Raw genomic sequence first — 20,336 nt, forward strand, 5'->3', positions numbered from 1 at the left:
AGAGCATGCGCATCAAAAAAATATTTAATAAAATAAAAAAAATATCTTTATCAAATATTTATAACAAAAAAAACAAGTTATTTTTATTTATTTATAAATTTTTACATCCTAAAATAAAATCACTCATATATTGTTTTTTAGCTGGAGGATTTTTGTGACTTTTCCATTCAATATGTTGTAATATTACTGGTGTATATCCAACTTTTTTTAATTGTCGTATTTTACCGTTTAAAGTACCACAAGGTTCTGATTCATTACGATATGTTTGATTGTAAGACGTAGGTACTATTGCAATCCATTTATATTTATCAGTATTTGGTGGATATTTAATTGCACCAATTGGTAAATTTGGATAAATTTTATCAACTGCTATAAATTCATTTGTTTCTTTATCAATACAACATATTATATCAATACGTTGATGATGTGGTAATATTTGATCTGTTTTTATTTTATCATTACCAATAATTTGTTTGATATAATGTATTATTTCAGTAACATATTTTTGATTACCCTGAATAAATTCATCATGACTATCAGATACATCAATGTTCCAAGCAGAATGACGTTTACCAAGATAACTTATAACTCTTAGTGGTAAAAATGGACCTTTATAATTTGGTTCTTCAATTTTTAAACCATTTTCAATTGCTAAATATTCACGTCCAATGAAAAATGAATTATTATCATATACTTTATGAAGATAATCTGGATCCATTATTTCACTTATTATTTCAAGTGGATAAATTCCAACGTGACTGAGATATGTCAATGATGAACTAAGTGTTTTTGGATACATTAATAATTCATCTTTGCGATTTGGATTTTTAAGTTCATCAATTATTATTGAATAGAGTGGATGATTTGATGGATACTTGAATATCATCAAAACGAAAAGTATTCTTTCTAAATCCTTTAGTCTAGATGACGTTGCCTGTTCCATAAATCTATTTAAAAAAAAACAAATCATTAAAATAAATTTCATTATGATTTATTACAGAGATAAAACAATACTCTAGTTTTTTTTTTTATTCAATAAATTTTACCTGTTGATCAATAAATCAACAACTTCTTTTTCATTTATCAAAGTTGTTGCTGCAGCATGAGCAGCATGAACAATACAAGCAGTTGAAGCTGTACTGATTCGTGATTTAAATGCTCTTAGAAATTTTATAAATACTTCTGTCTCTTTTATTTGCAAGCTTTGTCTAAAAATAAAAAAAAACAAATTAATTAATTATTCATTCAACATATCAATTGTAAAAATGTAATAAAAATAAACCAACCTTGATACTTTCATAAATGCACAAATAATAAAATTATCAATAGTATCAATATTTTCTATACAAAGTTTAATCATATGATTGAGTAATGCAGGATTTCTAATTCTAGTATTTGTCTTGAAAAATCCTAAACCAATGATACCAAGTTCTTCAATAGTATAAGTATTGATGATAGATTCTAAATGATATTCCAACTCATACATATTGATTGCTGGTTTTCTACCAATATTTAATAAGAACATGTAGTGAACAAAATTTTCAGCTGTTAATTTTTGTGGTTTTGTTCCAAGTTTTTTTAGAGCACCATTTACAAATGGACCTCTTGGTAAACGCATTTGATAAAACATATCACAAGTCATTAATACTTCACTAACTGTCCAATCTTTTCTCATTCTCTTTTGACATTCTTCATTTAAATGATTTTCTAATTTAACTAGAGCTGGAAGTTTCTTTGATTTTTGTATTGGTAAAGCTGACATTGCAAGTGTTCTCAGTAACAGCCATAATTCATCATTCGTTAAATTACCAGTATGATGATCAAGAAGATCCAGCAATCTTTCATGTTTATCACTCAAAGGTTCGTGATTAATTTTTGCATGATAACATATTGATTTGAGTAACTTAAGTAATTCTGATGGTGCCAATGTGTTAGCTGTATTTTCTTCAAGTACTTTTTCATTTTCAGTTAAATTTTTTAAGAATGATTCATCATTAGTTAATTGATCAAAAAGAGGTGGAACAATTGTAGCTGAATATTTATTTGAACTATTAAGAATTGAATATAAATATCCATTTTCAGTAAATTGTTTATCATCAAAATTATCATCACAATTATCATTGTCATCATGAGTACTACTAGTGTTATTATCATCTTCAATATTTTGTGTTTTTTGTGATAAATTTGAGTAAGTTTTTATGGCCATGTTACTTGAATACAACTGATTGTTTTTATTTATTTTTAATATTGTATTAAATTGTGATTGATGATTTAATTTACATGATGGTGTTATTTTATTGTTTGATGATTGATAGTAGTGTCTAGATCCATTGATGCTGGATAGTTTTAAATACTGAATTTCATAATTAGTCAAAATAAATTGACTCACGCGTTTGTTAAACATTTTATAATATTTTAAATAAACACTGTCACTTTTTTCTATTATTAAAAAAACAATAAATTGTATATTGTGATTTATCGAAATTTTTAATGTCAACACACGTGGAAATTTTAATAATATAACCAATAATATTGAATAATATATATAACATATATAATTAATAAACACACAACGATTGAGTATAAAAATAAAACACGAGATGGCCAAAAAGTATCATTATGCTGCCAAAGTTTTTTAAATCAGGAAGACAGATGGCCAATGAGTTAATTCTCAGACATTTTTTGAAAATATATATATATCATCTCTTTCTTTAATTTCAAAATAGTATTTTCGTAGAAATTATTATTTCATTTCAAAAGAACTTTTATATAAAAATCACAATTAAATCATTTTAAACAATTGACAAAAAAAAGTGTCTTTCATTCTTAAACAAGAGTGTATGCTTCCTGTTTTATGTAAATATTAATATACTAATATTTAAAGATAAGAAAGATTTAATCAAAAAGAATGACATGATAATATTTAAAAATAACATAAAACATTTCGTAAATAAATTCAACTGACTATTGATAAGAACAATCAATCAATAATCATTCGATGTTTTAATGTAAATTTTTGTTCACGTAGTGATAGGGATAACAATTAATTTGATATTTAAATAAAACTTTTTATTTATTTATTTACTGGTTTTTCATATATTTATTATTTATTATCATTAATATTATATTTAGTATCAAAATAGGACATTTCAAAAAAAAATAAATAAATTTACGTCATTAAAGAATTGAAAATAAAAATAATATTATGAGTAATGCCATAAATACAGCTACGTGTTGAATAAAAAAAAATAAAATAAATAAAGTCAGATTATTGGTCAGTTATCAACAATAGCTTACGAATTATCTAATTTTTTGTTTTGTTGTTTCTCTTTTTAAACATAATCAACTGCTAAATATTCATGTTCAATAGGTGTGTTGGGCTCACCATCTTCAAATGACATGACCACTTTCAATTTTTTTTTACGATTATTTGATATTTCTTGTGCTTTTTTGATAAATTCAAAAGTTACACCTGTGTTTTTAACGCTAAAATATTCCAACCCTGGTGAATTTTCAAGAACTTTCATGGCTGATTTATTTGTAATTTTATTGCTGAATGGTAAGGTCACAACTACCATATTTTTGAGTAATTTAATTGAAGAGTCAGTGACGTTATTTAAACCGGAACAATCAAGATTTCTTAAATAATTCATCTTTGAAATTGCCACTATACCAGCATCGGTTATCCAAGTACAATATATTTTTAGTGTTTGTAATTCCTTCATAACATTAGCAACATTATATAAAAAATCATCAGTAACTCGGGAATTTTTAATATCTAATTCCTTGACCCACTCATATATTTCTAGGAAATGAAGTTTATTTTCATGATATTTACACTCGTCAGTAGCGACTATTATTTCAGGATCTGCCAAAGCTACATAATCACCTAAACTTTTCGGACAACTTATACCAGCAAGTTGTAACGTTTTCAAGGCCTTCAGTTTAGAAACCACCTGTAAAACAAATAATTCATAAGTACTTATATGTAAAGAATAAAAAAGAATATTTTTTTTTTTAAATTAAGTTTAACTTACACTAGTGATTTTTTTTGGAAATTTCGTATAGACCTTTAAGCTTTCAGACCAATTTGACAAACTCAGTTCAGTCAATGTATCAGCAACGTTTAACAATGACTTGATTAAATTGCCAGGTATAACTGTATCTTGCTTTTTAAAACATTGAAATATAATTTTCAATACTTTTAGTTTCAAAAGACGTGTAAATGAATTATCTAATATTGTATCGTCAGTATATTCAATTCTTATTCGAAGTTTTACGAGATTTGGACAAGATTCATTGACAACTGGTACTATGTTAAAGTGGTTATATGCTGTCAAGTCTAATTCTGTTAAATAACAACCACATTTATTAAGAAGCGATTTTAAAAAACTAAATTGTCCATCGGTTGTTGGATAATTTTTCGTTAATAAATTAGGATACTCATCATATCTCCAATAAGTTAGTTCAAGTTTTTTGACATCAAACCAAGAGTAATAATCAAGGACTCTTTTCCATTGTTTGCATACTAAAAAAATTAAATTAATTGTCAATATTAAATAATTTATCTTATATGTTAATTATTATTATCATACCCAATGCAATTTTTGGTCTTTCACATGCTGAAAGATACATGAATATTTCAGCCAGGCAATCATCATTAACACGTTCCATTGTCAGTACATCTTTGGCATATGATTGATCATCATGATGACCGTATAGCTGAAAAGAATAATCAACATTTATATTTAATATTCTTATATTATACTGTTATTAATTATTTAATCTGAATGCGGCTATTGGTACCCATTTTGTCAATTTAAATATAAAGTGTGATTTAGAGTGAATTTAGGCTTATTTTATATAGTTGAGTAAGTTTTAGCTACAGTTTGATGTCAGTTGGACTATAGCCTGGACCACTAAATCTACTTTACATTTATATTTTAATTTACCCTAATAACATTTTATACTTATTACCGATTAATTTAATTCATTAGTTTATCAAGTTATTGTTATTATTAGGTTAATTTAAATATTAAATTAATCTGAAAAGAATGGTGGGGTATACTGCAGTTATTTTGGACTAACCTTATTTTCTATTTCGCTGCAATGTGTTGAAATTTGTCTTATACATGGAGATCTACTCCGTGGTCTTTGTATAACATTATTTTTGTTTACTAAGTTTATTTCCAACTCGGATTCACTTAATCTTTTGAACTGAGTCATATTTGATAAAATGTGATATGCACAATAAACAAGTTTTGGTTTAATATTTTTATATTTCTATGTATTATATATACTTATATATTACATTTTAAAAAATCCAGTTTTGTTAATTTCTATTTAGATGAATTATTTCGCAGTCGGTTACAGGTGGTTTATAGACGCTGATATAAACGCTACTAAACGATACAAAGCGGTATTTTGGCAAATATACTAAACAATCAAGAAGACTAGAAATACAGGAGAACTTACTCCCTATCTCTATTTGTATATTTCTAGTCTTCTTGTAAACAGTATTATGTAAAGAGAGTGGTGGCCAACTAGCATAGTTTTTGACCAGAAACAACTGAGAAAACAGGAAAACAGATGGCCAATGGGCTAATTCTCAGCATATTTAAAATATCTTTCTCTCTCTCTCTCTCTTTAATTTTAAAATAGTATTTTTTTTTGTCAATTGTAGAAATAATTAGTTAATTTTGAAACAATTTTTTATATTAAAATTACGATTAAATGGTTTTAAAAAATTGACAAAAAAGAGTTCTTTCATCCTTGAACAACAATTTATGCTTATTGCTTTATGTAAATATTAATATTTTAAGATAACAAAAATTTAATCATAAAGAATGACATGATAATATTTAAAAATAACATAAAACATTTCGTAAATAAATTCAACTGACCATTGATAAGTACAATCAATCAATAATCAATAGTCACATGTTTTCATGTAAATTTTTGTTCACGTAGTGACAGAGATAACAATCAATTTGATTCATAAATCAATTAATAATATCTTGCCACTTGTAAATGATTAGATAAAATATCTGTAAAGTCTTTGTTGTTGTTATTGTATGACAACATTATTTTCTATTAAAAAAAAAAATCATTTATTTATCTTGAAAATATTATTTTTTTATTGTCAATTAATTGATACATTTTATTTTATTTAACAATCATCATATAGATTCAATCAATTTATGATAAATTTAATTTTCTATTAACATTATATTTTAATTAACTATTACAATTTACTAATTTTTTAATTGAGCCTGAAATAAAATTTTAATATCAATTAGTTTAGACTTTAATTTTTCTTCAAGTATTTAAATAAATATTTACCTTTTTGTGTATTGCAAGAACTCCATCTTTATCTGTTAAAAGAATCTCAATGTATGCATGTCCAGTTGCATTAACAACTACAATTTTTCCTGTGCATGTATTATTTTTAATACTGCCAGAAATAACATCACAATATCTACCAGCTGGAAGCTGAGTGTGGATCGTTGTTTTCAAATCGGTTTTATCACCATTAATAGCGATAAAAGCATTTTTACCTCGAGAAAATGCAATTTGATTATTCAAATTATCCCACCATTCTGTTATTGAAGTTTTATTAGCGGCATTTCGAAAACCAACCATATTTTGTATTTGACGCCAGCGATGTTCACACACCCAGCCTCCTTTGCAACCTTTATTATTTTTCATTACTGGCGAAAGAATATTTCCTTGTGAGTCAGCTGGTGGACCTTGATCTTTGTTATCAAATGCAAATGAACTCATGATTTTTGGAGTTCCATAAGGATAAGCAAGCATAAAAGCAACAGCCATTGTGTAAAGCCTCGAAGATTTATAATTAAGCACATTATTATCTCTTTGTGTATCATGATTATCAATGAAAATTACAGCATCAGAATTTGGTAACAAACCCCAATTATTACCGATAGTTTGAAGCCATTTTAATTGATTATTTCCTAAAAATGCATTGCTTATTTCATTGCCATATTTAAATTCAGTAACTGTAGCAAAACCACTGTAGTCAGTTGCTGGAATACCACTATCTGCTATAACTTCTTGATAAATAAATGGCTTAGAATCTTTAGCAAAACCACTTGTCGTACTAAGATCATGAAGTCTTGAATATATTACTTTAAGATCTTCTGGCCACATGTGTTTTGCAGCATCAATTCTAATGACAAATAAAAATTAATTATTACTAGTTAAATTTAATTTAAAAAAAATATATATTTACCGAAATCCAGCAATACCCATATCAATAAGACCATTCATAAAATTAACAATTTTTTGTCGAACATTTTCAAGTTTCTGATTTAAATCATGAAGTCCAACAAGTTCACAATTTCTGACCATTACTGGATCATCATAATTATTTATAGAACAAAATTTATTAAAGTCATTTTTTCCATAAGGTACAGCAGAATAATTTCTTGATGGTGGATCAGCTGTTGAACCTCCTGTTCCAATTACTTTTCCTGTTGATTGATCAGCACTCATATGATTAACTACTGCATCAACGTAAATTCTAACACCAGCTTTGTTGCATCGACTTATCATATTTCTAAGATCATTTTTATTTCCCGAACGAGTCGTCAATTTGTATGAAATTGGCTGATACCGTTCCCACCATGGTCTCGATGAAACAATTATATTTTCTTGTACTGGTGATATCTGTTTGTTGAAATAAAAAAATTATAAAAGAAAAACTTGTATTTTTTTTTTGGGTTTTTAATTAAAAAATAATTATAATTACTTGAATTCCACCAAAGCCTCTTGGTCCAAGAAAAGATTCACATTCTTGAGCAATATCTGACCATTTCCACTCAAACAAATGAACAATGGTATCGTGTCCAGGTAAAAAATGTGGATCTTTGTGAGAACTAGCAAATGCATTTGTTGCACAAAGACCAATTAATAAAATAACAAGTAATGTCATTTTGTCTGTGTTACAATTAAATAAAATCATACGTATATATATCGGTTTTGTTATCAATTGTTGATTAAAAATTTTAGATTAGAAATTGCATTCTTTTGCATTTAAAGTACTACGATTCACTTTTCTGCGATTGATAAGATGATGATAATAATCTGAAGATATTTTCACCAATGTGTCACTTCTCAAGTCAATAATCTTTACAAAGAAATTGTTTATTTTTCTATACCTATATTGAAACTTGATTTGCTTTTAGATGATTCTCGAAAAAACAACTTATATATTTTTAGCTGTGAGTAGAACGTGTAATGATGATGCTGATAATTATCTTTTAGAAAATTTATTTATAACATTGAGTAACACTTCTTTGTCATATAAATATTGATAAAAAAAAAAGAACAAAGAAATAATTTTTAAATTTAAAATTTTATATACACAAAAAAATAAACGTGGTGTTGTTTCGACTCAATGTACAATTGTAATTGTTAATAAATCAGAGCATCAGTTATTAACAGCTTGCGCGGTCAGTATCTGATTTTTTTTTTCGACGTCATTTGTTTATATTGATATGATGTGTTTAATTATGCAGTGACCTTTGACGGCTTTAATTTTGTGGGAGGTTTTAACGATTGACCTTTATCGAGATAATTTTGTTGAAATAAAATCAACATTATAAATCGACACATAAAACATGAAATAAACTTATCATTTTTAAATTGAAACAATTTGTCGAATATTAATTGTACAGATAGAAAAAATTATTTGCATGTTATGGAGTTAATTCGAGTAACGTTAATCATTCAAGTCCATTATAAATATTTTTTTTTTTAACATAAAAATATATTTTAATATACTTATTGACGTAATGTATAAGGAAAGTCCTTTATTTTCCGGAATAGATAAGATAAGATTAGTTAATTTTTTTTAGGAATAAGTTCGAAAAGAAATTCGCAGTAGAAGTCAACAATTATTTCGTAAGCTTTAAATATTTTATGTATTATTTATTAGTAACTATAAAAGTAGATAATAATGTTGTATAAAATTTCAATAAAAAAAAAAAAGATCTGGAAGATTTCGTTTTTTTTTAAAATGTAATAAAAATATCTAGTTCAGCTCAAGTTTACTTTAAAACTAAATTTCAAGTATATGTTTCAGAGAAATTATATTACAATATAAAATATAAAACATAAGCGATATCTTTGATACTTTATAATACACTCATTGTCTATATAATTATATAATTTTTTTTATTATTGGAAAAGAAACATACAACACAAACGATAACGTATAATTATAAAATCAATTGCTTGTGATGCAGCACATGTCAGGAGGGTGAAGAAACACATGTGTTGTCACTTTGATGTTTTTATTATTTTTTACAAAGAGAATATCTAATAATTATAATGAAATTTATTGCAATTTTTTAGTATTTACTTGGAAAAAATACGACAATTGAAGTTTTAAAGCTTTCAAAGCAAGTACAAGGGACATGGTTTTTTTTAATAACAAAAACTGGCTACTCACAAAGGTATTATTATCTGTGGTGGGAGGATGGCCTTTTCAGTCATCACAAAAGCGAATTGTTTTAGGTTTTTCAAGCATTTTGATTATTTTGAGTCTTTTAATTCCTGAAGTATAATCGACACACTCAATTTGTTTTCTATATATTATTATAAAATAAAAAAATAAAAATAAAGCTAATAACATTATAAAAATTTCTTGCAGATATTTGGATTAATCAAAGCAAGAAAAAATTCAAGTACTGTTATTGAATGTGCGACAATGATGATGTTACACGTGGCATCTTTGGTATATTTAATTCATGTTCTTTTGAATCATAAAAAGGTAAAATAAAAATAATAAAATTAGAAAAAAAAATATATATCAACTAAGGATATTATGTCAAATTTAGTTGAAACAATTACTACGAGAAATCGAACAATTTTGGAAATCAAAATTATTAAATAATGAAATTTATTTTTTAAATAATTTGACTAATACAAATAGAATAATTACACATTCATATATTTGTGAGTATATTTATTCAATGAATTATTTTCTATATACTTAATTTCAATATATATATTGATAATAATTTTTGTATTAACGTAAAGGGTTTGCACTTATTGCTACGGTGTTATTTTCATCTCTACCAATGATACCAAAAATCATGGATATAATAGTGCCTTTAAATGAATCACGCCCAACAATTTTCATCTATCAATCTGAATATTTTATTGATCCAATTAAATATGAAAATTTAATATTTATTCATTCTTATATTGTCACAATGTATCCAACAATAGTATTAGTTGGATACGATTCACTATATTCAAATTTAGCTCAACACAGTAGTTGTCTGTTTGAGATCGTCAGGTGATATATTAATATAATATTCAAATTAACTTTTTAAATGACTTTTTAATTGACAATATCTGATAGAAAACTTTATGTTAAATAATATGCAGCAGAAAATATTAAAATTATAAAATTTTTTTTAATCAAAACATTTTATGTTCTAGCAATCACATAAAGAATACTCAACTTCCTGATAAAAAAATTTACAGCAATAATTCATTATCGCAATATGATTATCATGCAATTTTTTATAAAGATTGTATTCAACGACACCGAGTCGCTCAAAAGTATATAAACATACATTACTGTAGGGGTGTGCGAATAGTCTTCGAATCGAATCGAATCGAATAGTACTATTCGATTCAAAAGTCGAATCGAATTATTCGAATTTTCGAATAGTCGAATAGCTACGAATAATTCGACTATTCGCCATTATACGAATATTCGAAAATTCGAATAATTCGAATAATGACGAATAGTCGAATAGTAACGAATAATTCGACTATTCGACTATTTGACTCTATGTTTTTAATTTTTCGAATAAAAATGATTTAATGCATTTAAAAATTGTTCCAAATGGAAGATAATAATTATTGTTAGAATATTGAACTCAAACATGAGATAATTTTTTTATTTATATTTTTTTAATGAATTTATTAGGTATGTAAAATTAGCCTATTCATTGTAGCACAATCAAACTGGTCTATATCAAAAATTACGTGCGGATTATGTGCGTTTTTTGTGCGGAATCCGCAATTTTTGTGCGTTTTTTTTTTTTTTTCCTTTTTTAAAAAGTTGTGCTAGCTTTCACTGTAAGCTATAGCAAAACTTTTTTATTAATGATCTGATGAAGTTAGTTAGGCTTAAAATTATGTGCGAATTATGTGGGATTTATGTGCGAATAAATAAATTTAAAAAAAAATTTTTTTTTAATTTTTAATAACATTTTTAATAATTGACAAATGAAAGCTAGCAGAACTTTTTATATAATGATTAGATCTTGATGTAAGTAGGCCCGAAATTACGTGCCAATTATGTGTTATTTATGTGCGAATAAATAATTAGAAACATTTTTTTTTAATTGTTTATAACAACTTTTTTAATAATAATCCGATCTCGATGAAATTAAATTTCGTGTTATCTTCAAATAAGTAAACTTATAAATAATTCTTTACAATTATCTAGTGCAAATCCAATTTTTTGCAACTGAAACCTCAATAAGAGCTAAAACGACATGCAACAAATTATTTAAGAAATTCAGTCATTTTTATGATAAACTCATATACCTATAGTTATTTTCTAGTGTTATAAATTGTTTTCAAAATATAATTTTTCTTATATACTCTTACAATAATTTAACATGAAGTATTACAGTTTTAAAATAATATTAAATATCTTATTGATACTATGTGCACAAAGAAGAATTTTTTTCATTTATTTTTTATTTCGGTGTTATTTCTTAGATATTTATAAGTTTACTTATTTGAACATAACACAAAATTTAATTTCATGAAAATAAGAATATTATTAAAAAAGTTAAACCTATAGGTCTTTTCAATAATAACAAAATTGAATTTGTTATAAAAAATGAAAATAAAAAAATTTTTTCTAATGATTTATTCGCACATGAATAACACATAATTCGCACGTAATTTTTGATATAGTCCAGTTTGATTGTGCTACAATGTATGTGCTAATTTTACATACCTAATAAATTCATTAAAAAAATATAAATAAAAAAATTATCTCATGTTTGAGTTCAATATTCTAACAATAATTATTATCTTCCATTTGGAACAATTTTTAAATGCATTAAATCATTTTTATTCGAAAAATTAAAAACATAGAGTCGAATAGTCGAATAGTCGAATTATTCGTTACTATTCGACTATTCGTCATTATTCGAATTATTCGAATTTTCGAATATTCGTATAATGGCGAATAGTCGAATTATTCGTAGCTATTCGACTATTCGAAAATTCGAATAATTCGATTCGACTTTCGAATCGAATAATTCGATTCGTATTCGATACGAATTATTCGAATTTTCGAATATTCGCACACCCCTACATTACTGTAATTAAATATTTTAATTTTACTCGGAAGAAAATAATTACGATTGCAATATTATAATTTAATTTTATAGGTTTACAAGCTCTATAAAATCAGTTTATAACATTCCATTATTTTTCATGCTCGGATTAAATATGATAGCAGTGAGCCTTGCTGGCTGTCAAGTTCAGAACATTTTTTATATATGAGCTTCTTTAAAATAACATATTCTCATCAAGAATAATACTTATCATTATGATTATTTATTTTCTTTAATACATCTTAGGTACTATTAACCTTGGATCAACCGAGTCAAGCAATGAGATTTTGTATTTTCGCTGTATCTGCATTGATTCATTTGTATTTTTTAAGTTGGGCCGGACAAAAAGTAATTGATTCTAGTTCAAAGATGTATCAATCAATGCAAGTTTTTGATTTTATTATTCTCAACAACAATAATATAATATGCACAATCTATTTTATAATTTAATTAATTTTTATATATTGAATAATACTTTAGATACCAAAGTGAATGGTACCAAGCAAATAACACAACTCAAAAGTTTTTAATAATATTTATGATGGCTTCTCGCGAACCATATAATTTAACTGCCGGAAAATTATGGATTCTGTCGAGTGAAAATTTTACAGTGGTATTTATTAATATTATTTTTTTCTAAACAAAATGAAAATCTTGAAAAAACTCATTAGTAATGCGATGATATATTATTTGAAAAAATAAAATTTCAGGTTCTCAAAACGGTCGTGTCGTGCTTTACTTTATTTCGTTCAACACAATAATAATGACCGATAATACAATTACTAATTATAACATTTTCATTAGAGGCCTAAGCAATTAATTACAATGACTTCAAATACACTCGAACATGATTAATGTAGAGCCAAATTTCACGAGCATGAATGCTTGTAATAATGTACTTATAAATATTTGTTGTTAAAAAAAATGTATTATATGAGATAATGTAATAGTATAGTAGTACGAGGATTTAATTTTTTCATTTTTTCATATACAATACAATAATAATCCTGTCAATTTATTTTTTATATTTTACAGGGAAATAAATTATTTCATAATGCTTATTAGTCTATTGTTTTTTTTTTTTTTTCCTTAGGGCCGGTTTTGTTGTAATCGAAATATTGGAATTAAAGAATTAGCGGCACTAGTTTTCAAATTTTAGTTTACAATAACAGAGTATTACTCGAATATTTTTTATTAAAAAAAATGATATATTATACAAGATAACATAATAGTAGTCCAATGATTTAATTTTCATATCAAGTTTTAAATGGTTTTAAATCTGTGCCATTTTTTCCCACACATTTTATGCTGCCATGTTGAATCATGGCTATTATTTAAAACACGCCTTAATATTTAAACGCAGCCCAAGAATAAAAACTTATCTAGGGACCTTTGGTCAACTCACAAGTCACAACACATGATACAATAATAACAAATAATAATGTCAATTTTTATAAACAAATATATAAAATACAAAATGACGACATTATTATAAAATTATTATAATAATAGTAATAATAAGCCTCAAACAGTACGCCTGTGCAACGTAGAAAAAAAAAAATTTCACCAATGACGCACGCGCATTTTCAATATCGTAGCAGTTGCTCGTCTGCCGTGATGATGATCATAATAATAATTCAGTAAAAACTACTACTTTAACGGAAATTTTAGTACATGTCGAAACGTGGGGACATAAAAAGAAAAAAAAATTATATATATATTTTGGTTGATTGATTTATTAACAATATATATTGAATTATAAAATTAAGTGATTGAAGAATAAAAGGTAATTAATATATTTATTTATTTATAATAAATAAATGTCAATAAAGTGAACTGTCATCTTTATCAAGTTGATTTCAAGTTTAAAGAATATAATCGCCATCGTTACGTGTTTGTGACTCACAAAAGAATAATACATACATACTAATACACACAAATTTATAATATTTTTTTTTTTGTTCTTTTTTTTGCTTTTTTTTGGTAAAAAGACAGTTTGACTTTTTTGGGCGATACTGATTAAAATAATGGCTAAACCGGAGCAAGTTTTGATTATCGAACCACAGGGTGAATTACGATTCAGGGGTAAGTTTAATTATTAATCAATAAAATTTTATCATTATAAAATTATCAAATACACATATATTATTCTACATTTATATATTTTTTTTTTCTCTCTGGTTATTATTATTTAAAAATATTTATTATACTCCTGTCCTATATATCATTTTGAAGATCATAATTTTTTTTTTTTTTTTTTTTTATTTATTCATTATGTCTCATCATATTTTAGATAATTCATTTGCAACCAAACTGGATATGAAAAAAAAATGTGTGACATGGCGAAGTGTATTGTTGCGTTGGATTATTTTTTTCTAGACTTAAAAACCAATCGCCTTCAATGATATGCACTGTCAAGATGACGTAAGGTAGCAGCAAAGATTTAAAAAAATTAAAAAAAATAAATATCAATCTCCTTAGTGTCCTTGAATGTTTGTCAAAATATATGGACAATAATAATTTTGTCAATTTTATTTATCTTTAAAATTTCAAGTCATGATTGTAAACCTAACCCACCATTTTTTTAGACCGGCAATAGTTAACAAACATTTTCATGAAACATACATTTTTTTTTTTTTTCCTTTTTTATAACTTATTTTTATTCAATATATATCTGGGATTCAGTATGAATAATTTTCTATTTTTGTACTTTAAACCATGTTTATTTTTTTTACCTATATTTGTACATGTTATTTTTTTTTTTCTTTGTATTATTATTAATATATAATATCAACTTGTTTTCTCAATTCATGGAGAAAAAAAATAAAAAAAATACTCAAGGCAAAATAACAACCTACTGCGACTATTTTTATCAATACGTCAATTTGATTATGCATGGTTCTACAGATGCAGGCCATGATTATGCTATTTTTTTTTTTTTTTTTTTTTTTATCATTATATATGAATAATATTGTGCTGTAATTGATGATAATAACAACACTGATTTAGCATGTAATAAGATGATAAAAAAAAGAAATAAAATAATTAATTAATTTATGTATTTGTTGCAGGACCATCAGCAGTTTCACCTGTCACATCATACATAAAGCTTACAAATCCAACAAGTCAAAAAATTTATTTTAAAATAAAAACAACAGCACCAAAAAGATACTGTGTAAGACCAAATAATGGAGTTCTTAAACCAAAAGAAGTCAGTGAAATTGCTGGTTAGTTGATATTAACAAAAAATATATTATTATTCAGTTGTGAAATATTTTATTTAAATTAACATAATTATTTTTCTTCTAGTATGCTTACAACCTTGTGAATTTAATCTTATGGAAAAAAATAAACACAAGTTTATGGTTCAATCAGTAATTGCACCTGAAGGAGATACTGATGATTTTGTTAATGATGTGGTATGTTTAATTTTAAATTGATAATACATTAAATAATTTATTTAAAATTGACAATTCATGTTTTTGTTTTTTTCGTTTTCATCATAGTGGACTGATGCTTATCCAGATAAAATTATGGATTACAAATTAAAATGTGTTTTTGAGCATCCTACAACAAATACAGCAGCTGCCAAACCAACAGCTCCAAATGCTGTTAAATCTGATACGAATTCAACTAATGGTAAAGGCAAAGTTACAGGTGATGCATCTAAAACGTCCTCGAAGGTAAAATATTTGAAATATACATGTAAAATTAATGTTGTATATTAAATTTCATTGTTTATAATATTTTGTTTTTAAATTTTTAATTATAGCCAATGGATGAAAATGAAGAAAAGTTGCTTAAAGCTAAACAGGAAGTTAATGCGTTGAGGGTAGAAGAAAGTAGTTTGAGACAAGAGAATTTACAACTTAAGGTAAACTGATTGTTTGATAATACTTGTAATTATATGTTTTTAAATAAATATATTATTTTATTTGCAGGAAGAAATTCTCAAGTATCGAAATGCATTGGAAAAAAGTACAGCATCAGGAAGAGCTCAACAGAATCCAGCTAATTATGATCAATCATCATTAAGTCTATCACCTGCCACAATGATTATTGCAGTTGTTATGGTTTTAATTGGTTATTTTATGGGCAAAATGATCTGAATATTTATTGATTAAATAACAATAATATTCTGTTTCCAACTGTACACCCTTTCTTTATCTCTTGAAATCCAAATAATTCCTCATTTTTTTTTTCAACCTTCTTTTATCCCCATCAAAAAATTGCCAGTGCAAATTGTCATCATTATAAAGCTTTTTTTTCTTTTTCTGTTTTGTTTATAATTACAATGGAAACTTTTTTTTTTTTTTAATATCCTTTAAATGTGCAGAATAAAAATGAATTAATATTAATTATTTTATCGTAGTTGTATTTGTTAATTGAGTCAAAAACATATTGGCTTTTCAACAAAAAAATGATGAAATATATAATAAATAATAATAATTAAATCAAATATAGTCAATGGATTTAAAAACGAATAAAAAAAAAAAATCATTAAGTTAATTTTTGATTAAACAAAAACGAAAAAAAAAAAAAATGTTTATTATGTGTCTAAAATCACATTTTATTATTTTTCTTTTCAAAGGGGATTAGAAGGTACTTAAATTTAATGATTATTTTTTTTTTTTTTTGTTTAATAATAAAATATATGAAACTAGTGATGCTAAGAATACAAAATTATTCAGAATTGTGTCGCCAATAATTGATAAAATAAAGATAAAAAAAAAAAAAACCACTTCAACAACTGATATGTGAAATGTTATTTAAAAAAAAAAATGTTTAGAAAATGATAATTTAGTATTGATAAATTTATTTTGCGTTGATGAGGTATTGTATATATTAACGAAAAATATTAATCAATAATTATATAAACATTGAAAGCGCGCTGGAAATGAAATAAAACTTTGCATTTTTAAAATCGATATGTTAAATAGGCAGTGGAGAATACTACAGGCAATGAAAATATTTAAAAATAATAATAATTAATAATTGAAATGAATTTTTACTGATTGGCATAGAAAAAATCTCAACAACATTTATATTTGTGTTGAGTATTTTTTTTTTTTTTTTAGACCATTTCAATCTTTATTTTCGATACTTTATTATTGTCTAAACATTTATACTTTTAATTTTGTTCAACTCTATTTTTCATAGTAATTTTCTTCATGTTTCGAAATTTTCAATTTTCAATTTAACTATGTAATAATAATTTTCTAATTATAATTTCTTCAAAAAAAAAAAAAATTATTATTATTTATTTTTTTTTATTTTTCAACAACGTGATATAATAATAAATAAATTATCGCAATAATAAAACAATATAAAATACGTGTAATCAGCATTTGTAACAACATAGTAAAACAAAAAAAAAGTAACATGCAAAGTAAAAAAATTTCAATTATAAAAAAAAAAAAATTAAATATAATACATTTATCTAGGATTAAGACGCATTTGCCTCAGGATATTTAGCACTTTCAGGTTACAACCTTCATTGTTATTTAAAAAAAAAAAAAAGTAAATACAACATACTTATATAAATAAAAATTTAAAAATAATAAAAAATTTATTATCAAAATGCAAAAAAAAAAAGGTAAAAGAAAATAATTATTTAATTGTTTGAGTATAGTTGAAAAAAAAAAAAAAAAAACATTTTTATTAATAAATTTGTGCAGTGCCTAATCATTCCGAGCTTGTACTTGGTCGAGAACCGACCCAAGTTTAATTTGGATCGAGGTCAACCCTGCAGGACTCAGTGACGTCATTCTAACAATTTCATCGACTAAGTTTTCTCCTTATATATATATATTTTTGTTACCCTAAATTCAACATTTTGAGAATCAATCTAATTATCCAAATTTAATAATAATTTTTCTTTTGTTTAAATATTTTTTGAATAAACAAAATAGTATAGAAAATTTTTGTTTTTTTTTCGATTTGGTATTTTTTGTTTTATTATTAAATATTTTAGCAAGTTTATGCAGGGTTTTGTGAATATGTGAAACGATTCATCCCCCCTTGCAGTTAATATTATAGTAGGTCAACGTCAGCCTTGCACTCATGCTTTTATTATCATCATCATCGCATATGTGCGTGCTCGATTTTGCACCATGGAAAAGGTCACATTGATAAGTAAACCTATTTTTTAAAATTTCGTCATATCCGTTTTATATTTTTAAAATACAAAAACTCAATCTCTGTCATGAATATAACATGATGAGGATAAAAGTTTTTTCTTGTCATAAACTTTTGTATAAAATATGATTTAAAAAAAAAAAAGAAAACAAATTTCCAAATAGATCAAACGTGCAATCTCGTTGCGTTATCTAAAAGGCGAGATGGAGTCAAGGAGTGGCTAGCCAAGAGGTCACCAACACCTTCATATATTAAATAAACCACCCTACATTAAAAAAAAAAAACTCAAAAAAAATGAAACAAAAAAATTTGTTGGAGTCAAGGCATGACGGAAATGAGATGAAAAAAAATATGTGAATAAGAGTCTGGAGAATAGATGAGTAAAACATTTTTTTTTTTTTTTCAAAATCTATTATTTTTTTTTTTTTCAACTTGTTCCTTATACAGAGATATAAAATATAATGACAATTTCAAAGCACAAAAAAAGCAAAAGTAATTAAAGTGATTTTTTTAACGTAAACCATATATGAAAAATTTTATCAAAAAATTAATTATTAATCTCAAGTATATATAAAGAAGCAAAAAACTAAAAATAGATAGTATAAGTAGTCCAAAGAGAGCATTAAAAAAAAATAATGTAAATAAGGGTAGTTATGTAGCAACAGCAGCAGCAGCATCTGTCTAAAGAAACATACTGCAGCTGAACTAGAAATAAAATGAAAAAAAAAAAACATAAATAAATATAAATAGTACTGTTGTTGACGGAGGTTGCTCTATCGATATAAATTCAAAGTTCACATGTTATGAGCAAAAACAAGAATGAGTTACACACACATTTGTCAAGGGGTAAAAAAAAAAATATATAGGGGGTGTGATTGTGAGAAAATGTCATGGCACAAGTGATGATAAACATTGAAGTGCGATAGAGATAAAGGTGAGTATAGGTAAAGAGAAGTAAAAATAAAATAGAAAAAAATTAATATATATACATATGTATATATATATAAAAGAGGGTATTTATAATAGTATATACGCAAAGGTAGTGGGGATGATTGCGGGTGTATAAAAGTAGAATCGGGTGGTGGCAGTAGCGGCTGGCTATTGATTTCAAGGGCTTCCTTAACCCTCCCTCGCTACTCTTGCTTTATACCCCTGTCATGCAGAGTATCCCCGACGACTCCAGGTCGCCTCCAAGGGCTCCCGGTGCCCGTGTCACCAACCCGTTTCTCATTAATTAACCACCCTACTACTTTTTTATTTATTCAACTATTTTAATATCTACCCTATCTACAATTTTATAAAAATTTTAAATACATCATTTTAAATACATCGCTCTATCTATACTTTTCTTTTTTATTTTTTTTTGAATGAATAAAAAAAAAAACTATAATAAGGGATGATTTTTAAAAATTTATCTACAAGTCATGATACATTTTTTTTTTTTTTTTTTTGATAAAGTTATTAGAAATTTTTTTAAATATTATTTTTTGATAAATAAAAAAATGTTTTTTAAATTCAAATGACAAAAATAAAATAGTATTATTGTAATTTTTTTTTTTTTTTTTGTTGAGCTTTAAATAATCATAAAAGTGACATTTTCTTTTGTAGAAATTTCATGTCGTATTTGCGGAGAGAGAAATTGTTGTATGTGGTCCAACAGGGTGCGCTTTATCACGTACACATGTATATATATGTGATTAAAAAAAAAATATATAAAAAATATAAAAAAAACTACCCTGGTATGCGCGATAAGGGTGACGGTACTGCGCGAAATTCAGCCTCAGTGTGCCTAGAACC

General features: G+C 25.3%; 3 protein-coding genes across 4 annotated transcripts; 1 reads left to right on the forward strand and 2 right to left on the reverse strand.

The window, feature by feature from the left end:
- Positions 1-91: 91 nt before the first annotated feature.
- LOC122847355 (FAST kinase domain-containing protein 5, mitochondrial) lies at positions 92-2,449 on the reverse strand. Its single transcript, XM_044144956.1, has 3 exons — positions 1,287-2,449; positions 1,047-1,208; positions 92-947 (listed from the first exon to the last, which is right to left on the reverse strand). Exons 1-3 carry the CDS (start codon positions 2,402-2,404, stop codon positions 92-94), a joined length of 2,136 nt encoding a protein of 711 aa, XP_044000891.1. The 5' UTR covers positions 2,405-2,449.
- Positions 2,450-6,082: 3,633 nt separating this feature from the next.
- LOC122847356 (alpha-amylase A-like) lies at positions 6,083-8,486 on the reverse strand. Its single transcript, XM_044144957.1, has 4 exons — positions 7,772-8,486; positions 7,253-7,689; positions 6,343-7,189; positions 6,083-6,272 (listed from the first exon to the last, which is right to left on the reverse strand). The coding sequence occupies exons 1-4, from the start codon at positions 7,982-7,984 to the stop codon at positions 6,255-6,257; spliced, it is 1,515 nt and encodes a 504-aa protein (XP_044000892.1). The 5' UTR covers positions 7,985-8,486; the 3' UTR covers positions 6,083-6,254.
- Positions 8,487-13,967: 5,481 nt separating this feature from the next.
- On the forward strand, positions 13,968-17,834 carry LOC122847360 (vesicle-associated membrane protein-associated protein B-like). Of its 2 annotated transcripts, none has more exons than XM_044144963.1 (7): positions 13,968-14,187; positions 14,393-14,486; positions 15,473-15,628; positions 15,711-15,820; positions 15,908-16,084; positions 16,174-16,275; positions 16,343-17,834. In XM_044144963.1, exons 2-7 carry the CDS (start codon positions 14,429-14,431, stop codon positions 16,508-16,510), a joined length of 771 nt encoding a protein of 256 aa, XP_044000898.1. In that variant the 5' UTR covers positions 13,968-14,187; positions 14,393-14,428; the 3' UTR covers positions 16,511-17,834. The 2 variants fall into 2 exon arrangements, with proteins under 2 accessions (XP_044000898.1, XP_044000899.1); XM_044144964.1 differs by having other exon boundaries at positions 14,005-14,187; positions 14,397-14,486.
- The last annotated feature ends 2,502 nt before the right edge of the window (positions 17,835-20,336 follow it).

The sequence above is a fragment of the Aphidius gifuensis genome, linkage group LG1, assembly GCF_014905175.1.
Source record: "Aphidius gifuensis isolate YNYX2018 linkage group LG1, ASM1490517v1, whole genome shotgun sequence".
In the NCBI taxonomy this organism is placed as follows: Eukaryota; Metazoa; Arthropoda; class Insecta; order Hymenoptera; family Braconidae; genus Aphidius; species Aphidius gifuensis.

Coding starts and splice junctions, on each gene's coding strand:
- LOC122847360 (XM_044144963.1), top strand. CDS start 14,429: ATGGCTAAACCGGAGCAAGTTTTGATTATCGAACCACAGGGTGAATTA. Junction 15,629..15,710: donor AGAAGTCAGTGAAATTGCTG/GTTAGTTGATAT, acceptor TTTTTCTTCTAG/TATGCTTACAACCTTGTGAA. Junction 16,085..16,173: donor CATCTAAAACGTCCTCGAAG/GTAAAATATTTG, acceptor TTTTAATTATAG/CCAATGGATGAAAATGAAGA.
- LOC122847355 (XM_044144956.1), bottom strand. CDS start 2,404: ATGTTTAACAAACGCGTGAGTCAATTTATTTTGACTAATTATGAAATT. Junction 1,209..1,286: donor GCATTTATGAAAGTATCAAG/GTTGGTTTATTT, acceptor TTTTATTTTTAG/ACAAAGCTTGCAAATAAAAG. Junction 948..1,046: donor GTTGATTTATTGATCAACAG/GTAAAATTTATT, acceptor TTTTTTAAATAG/ATTTATGGAACAGGCAACGT.
- LOC122847356 (XM_044144957.1), bottom strand. CDS start 7,984: ATGATTTTATTTAATTGTAACACAGACAAAATGACATTACTTGTTATT. Junction 7,690..7,771: donor GAGGCTTTGGTGGAATTCAA/GTAATTATAATT, acceptor TTCAACAAACAG/ATATCACCAGTACAAGAAAA. Junction 7,190..7,252: donor ATGGGTATTGCTGGATTTCG/GTAAATATATAT, acceptor ATTTGTCATTAG/AATTGATGCTGCAAAACACA.